The sequence below is a fragment of the Pongo pygmaeus genome, chromosome 12 (assembly GCF_028885625.2).
Source record: "Pongo pygmaeus isolate AG05252 chromosome 12, NHGRI_mPonPyg2-v2.0_pri, whole genome shotgun sequence".
In the NCBI taxonomy this organism is placed as follows: domain Eukaryota; kingdom Metazoa; phylum Chordata; class Mammalia; order Primates; family Hominidae; genus Pongo; species Pongo pygmaeus.
This window is the reverse complement of record NC_072385.2, coordinates 54411553-54416904: the sequence shown is the minus strand read 5'-3', so window position 1 is coordinate 54416904 and position 5352 is coordinate 54411553. Positions and strand designations below refer to the sequence as shown.

The window sequence follows — 5352 nt, the reverse complement described above, 5'->3', positions numbered from 1 at the left end:
ATCTGAACATGATATAGTCCCTTAACATTATCAAATGCTCACTTTTACCCAATTGTTTTATAATTACATTTTTTATTTAATTTGTTCAAATCAAGATCCAAACATGGTTCACACATTTTATTTGATTGATATATTTTTCACATGTTAAGAGTGATATGTTGTTTTATTTCCTTACATCCACTTGCTGGGGAAATGTACTTATTTGCCCTGTAGAATTTCCCATCTTCTAAATTTTGCTGATGGTATTCCTGTGTTGTAATATAATACCGTCTCCATGTCCTATATTTTCTGGAAATTGCCAGCTAGATGTTAACCAGAGGTCTCAAACTGTTTTGATCTCAGGACGCTTTCACACTCTTAAAAAATATTGAGGACACTCAAAAAAAATTTTGTTCATGTGAGCTATTGATATTTATAATAATATATATAAAAAGAGAAAAGTTAAAAATATTCATTTACTAACTCACTTTGATCTTTTTTGAAAACACGTTAACAAAAGACCCATATGTCAGTAAGTAAAGTTTGTCTTGGTTTACTTTTGAAGTAAAAATGGTGTTCCATGAAATAGTGAATTAAAACTCTGTGTTCCAAATTATTTCCCTCAAGACAACCATTACACTTTAGCATGTTAGCTTCCCATTTAGTCATACAGAATATTCCCTCTAGATGTATTCAAGGGTTGAGATTTACTGAAGCCAATTCACTACTCTGATTCATCAAGTTCAAGGGCATTTTCAAGTAAAAATGCCTTTATTTTGTTTCTTGCAAGTGCGTGGATATGAGCAATACAATTTGGTGCCACTGCCTTGATTAATGTTAAGGCACCAGAACTTCTATCCACCATTTCTTTTGCCTCATCAGTGCAAATGTCAACATAGTAAAAATGACAAATAACATTTTAGTATAATTATGAAAATTATAACTGCACAGCCACTCCAAACAGGCCCTGAAGACCCCCATTGGTGTGTAGATCACAATCTAAGAATGCTACTCTGAGATATCAAACTGTCAGCACAGAATTACAATAAACCAAGGAACTATCTCTTGGTCTTCTCACACTAAGGTAGCTGGAAGGCAAATCTATTTAACTGCTGTTGCATAAGACCCTGGCTTGCATAATGACACAAGATTATTTCAAGCTTCTTTTACATCTTGCTGCAAAGTTGAAGTAGCAACTCTGAACCAGTGCTGCTTCTTCTGGTTTCTATTCTTTCTTTATTTCGACTAATACATTGTCTTTGCCAACACATCTAATTTTAATGCCCAACCAATTTTTATTTATTAATTTATTTTAAATGTTACTAGATAAGGTATAAAGAAATTCATATGTATGCCTATAGAAGTGAGTTCCTGGCAGGTTGATCAAAAGCAAACTTTTGACATTTCTCATAACTATGTAATATCATAATATTTTCTAAACTATGTAATACCAGGCTCACAAGACTGCCTTTATTCCCTTAAGTTTCTCAGAAGAAGATATCTGGAAGAAGGTGGGAAAAGTGCAAACTTCAACTGTTTGTGGGGAAAGTGCTGGCCTGCTACAGAGAAAAAGGCAACATCTGTGACAATTCCCAGCCTTTGCCAGGAAGAGTCTCCTCCCCTTGGCATAATCTTTTTGAACCAATGCCAAGCCCTCCCCATGACCCCTGTCCCGCCTACATATTGCCGTTATTCACTCCAATGACCATCCCTGAGATCCTCTTATAAAAAACCCAGTCTTTCCTGACCAGACAAAGCATACCAGATCTCACCAGAGAGGTAAGTGGGAACTGAGAGAAGATGAGACCTGGGGAGGGGCAACCTCACATGATACAGGAGAACGCATGGCAGGATCCCTTCCTCAGGGAGCACAGGAGCTCTGAGACTCAGCAAGGCTGTCCTGGAGGGCTCAGGGATGGGAGAGTACACAGATTCACAACTCATTCAGAACTGTAGAAGATGATGGATGTGACCAAGATCACTTTAGTCCTAGGGGACTACAGAAGGAAAAAGACAAGAGGCAGTAGGGTATCTGTGTGTCTTCCTGCTGAGCACACTTCCTTTAGTGACCCCTGATTGCCTCCTCAAGTCGCAGACACTATGCTGCCTCCCGTGGCCCTGCCCAGTGTGTCCTGGATGCTGCTCCCCTGCCTCATGCTCCTATCTCAGGAGCCTCTAGCACTGGGTTCCTTATGAATCCTCTGCCTCTAGCACTGGGTTCCCTATGAATCCTCAGAGCCAAGAAAAGGAGGAAGGCTCCTGTGTGTCACGTGTGGTAATGACATGGTGTGTGATGAAACTGCCTACAGTTCCTGCATCATCACTCCTTCCTTCAGGTTAACTTGCAGTGGGAGGCTCCACGGTGGTCCACTAACAATGGAATGAGATGGCTTCCATTTAGTCAGTGGACTCTAATATACACTGGTGGGAAAGTGGACTCTAATATACACCGGTGGTAAAGTGTGGAGGGTCAGCAATGAGATGTGGGGAGGGACAATGATTGGAGGACCCAATGTAGAGACAGCCCAGAGTGAGGAGAGTATTGAATGGTTGAATAAGGGGAAAGGGTAATAACAGACTAGATGGTGGCCCATTTGGTAGGGCTATTTTGAGATAAAGAACTTCTGAAAACACAAGGGAAGACGAAGGGCTGTCAGGAATGTGGTCTTCCTCCCCAAGGGCAGGCCTAGATATTCCCCAAGGTCATCTCCCACCCACCCCCTACTCTTCATTTTACTGTCTCCCTTTTCTTCCACCCCAGGTGAAGAACCCCAGAAGGAACTGCCCTCTCCACGGATCAGCTGTCCCAAAAGCTCCAAGGCCTATGGCTCCCACTGCTATGCCTTGTTTTTGTCAGCAAAATCCTGGTTGGATGCAGATGTGAGTGGTTAGATGTGGGGTTGGAGGTGACAGGGGAAAGTCCATGCAGGTCTCAGGGGGAGGAGGGTCTCCTTCAGGAGAGTTCCTTGGGAATGAGGATGAACATGCTTATCTTTCACACAGTCCTCCTCCCACCTACCTTTGCCCTGCCCTTCCCCCAGCAGGTCTCAGGCTCCCTCTCATTCTCTTTGTCCCCCTCAAAGCTGGCCTGCCACAAGCGGCCCTCTGGAAACCTGGTGTCTGTGCTCAGTGGGGCTGAGGGATCCTTTGTGTCCTCCCTGGTGAGGAGCATTAGTAACAGCTACTCATACGTCTGGATTGGGCTCCATGACCCCACACAGGTGCGAGTATATCCTCCCCTCTCTGTTACCTCTCAAGGTGCTATTGTTGCCCAGGCCCACTCCCTGTCCCCGGTGCCTGCCCAGGAAGTACTTCAGGAAGCACTGGAGCTCAGATTCTGGGGGACATTTGGGAGAATAGGAAGTCCATGAGGCAGCTGAAGAGCTGAATTCTGTGGAGGTCCCTAGTCTTTAAATAAAATTAATCGGACTTTTGTAAAACTTTTACATAATTCTCACGTGAATCCTTACAAGTCAATTATCTGAGCTTCGGGGAGTCTGTATCTATTATTCTGAGGGAATTCTAAATTAAGATAGGATCAATTTTTGCCCCCATACAGAATAGACATTATCTTTGAGGTTCACAGGCTAATCACAAATGCTGCACCAATTATTGTTCTGCAAGTAACACATTACCTTGAGTGATTCCAAAGGTCTTGTGTTTATTGGCTGGGATTTTCCAATAGCAATGAGCAGTTAAGGAAGAGGTTCCAATGCAGAGGACTCTAGGGCAGCATCTGGAAGAGCAGACCAAAATCCCTGACGTGGGGAGGAATCAGGTGTTACAGCTCAGGGGCCATGAAAAGAGAGCTGCAATGGCCATTTTCTTCACCTGGCTGCCTCCTCTTCTCTATAGGGCTCTGAGCCTGATGGAGATGGATGGGAGTGGAGTAGCACTGGTGTGATGAATTACTTTTCATGGGAGAAAAATCCCTCCACCATCTTAAACCCTGGCCACTGTGGGAGCCTGTCAAGAAGCACAGGTAAGAAACAGAAGAGCTGCCTCTTCCCAGCACTTTCTGCTCCTCATCCCCAATTTCCTGACCTTCAGGAAATCCTTTTCAGCTAGGAAATGCAGTTTTGATGTGCCTTCTCCCATTTTCTCTCATCTCTGCTTTCTTTGAGTCTCATTCTCCTGGATTGAGAAACAGGTGATGAGAGAGAAGCTTTAAATCCTAGGCTAAAACCTGCGATGCCTCTTCATTGGGTTCACAAGTTCCCCCATCCCCATGCCTTTTATATTCTGTCTCCCTAGGATTTCTGAAGTGGAAAGATTATAACTGTGATGCAAAGTTACCCTATGTCTGCAAGTTCAAGGACTAGGGCAGGTGGGAAGTCAGCAGCCTGAGCTTGGTGTGCAGCTCATCATGGACATGTGACCAGTGTGAAGACTCACCCTGGAAGAGAATATTCTCCCCAAACTGCCCTACCTGAACACCTTGTCGTGATCCTCCTTCTTCCTTTTTCCTCACCTTCATTTCAGGCTTTTCTCTGTCTTCCATGTCCTGAGATCTCAGAGAATAATAATAAAAATGTTACTTTATACTTTTATGCTTTTGTTTCATTCTTATAGTATGAGCCTTTGGAAGAGGAGGGAGAAGTTGGGGGACAAAACACTGAGTCTTGGCTCCTCCCAATTTCACCCAGGACTAAGAGGAAATTACTATATGAGTGGCCCCCTCAGTGTATCTGTGATGAAGGTGTGGGCCCTGCTCAGGCAGAGTTTATGTCATGAAGAAATGAAGACAGTGCTTCCCCATGCACTCACTGCCCACACATTGTACCTGATGTTGTGACACAATCAGCCCTAGGGGAGTCTGATATTACTTAAAACAGAACTTCTCAAATAATTTTCTGTGAAGGATCATTTTTTTTTTCATTAATTTGCAATCTACCTTGCATGGTGACTTTTGTAAAATACAGTAAAAAATGAATTACTTAAACTTCTGATTACAATGTCGACATAAAGAGCTTTGGAAACTGTTATTCTTTTCTTTAAAACAAGAAAAATCTGAACAAACTAAACAACTTTCCTTTGGGGTAATGAGAGAACTTAGGTAGCAGGGCAAGTTGGTACCTCAATATCTGGAAAAGCACCCAAATACACAGAGTTGTTTACATTTCTGCTTACCTGGAGCAAAAGCCTCTAGAGCTACACGCTGTTAGGAACATTTAAATGGCGATTTTGAAAAGTTGTTGGATGTCGAGTGCAGCTTGGCATTAAGAGTGAGAAACTCATGGAAGTTGCACTCCTAGGAAAGCCCTCACGCCTTCATGGATTTTACCTTCAGGAATCCCAACAGGTTCTCTTCATGGAGAGTCAAAAATAATTCTCTCATGGCTTTGTCAGGAGGAGGAGAAAAGAAATCATTTC

General features: G+C 43.1%; 1 protein-coding gene across 2 annotated transcripts; it reads left to right on the top strand.

The window, feature by feature from the left end:
• Positions 1–2079: 2079 nt before the first annotated feature.
• On the top strand, positions 2080–4354 carry LOC129030644 (regenerating islet-derived protein 3-gamma). Of its 2 annotated transcripts, XM_054476205.1 has the most exons (5): positions 2080–2164; positions 2741–2859; positions 3063–3200; positions 3835–3961; positions 4234–4354. In XM_054476205.1, exons 1-5 carry the CDS (start codon positions 2080–2082, stop codon positions 4299–4301), a joined length of 537 nt encoding a protein of 178 aa, XP_054332180.1. In that variant the 3' UTR covers positions 4302–4354. The 2 variants fall into 2 exon arrangements, with proteins under 2 accessions (XP_054332180.1, XP_054332181.1); XM_054476206.1 differs by lacking the exon at positions 3063–3200.
• Positions 4355–5352: the final 998 nt, after the last annotated feature.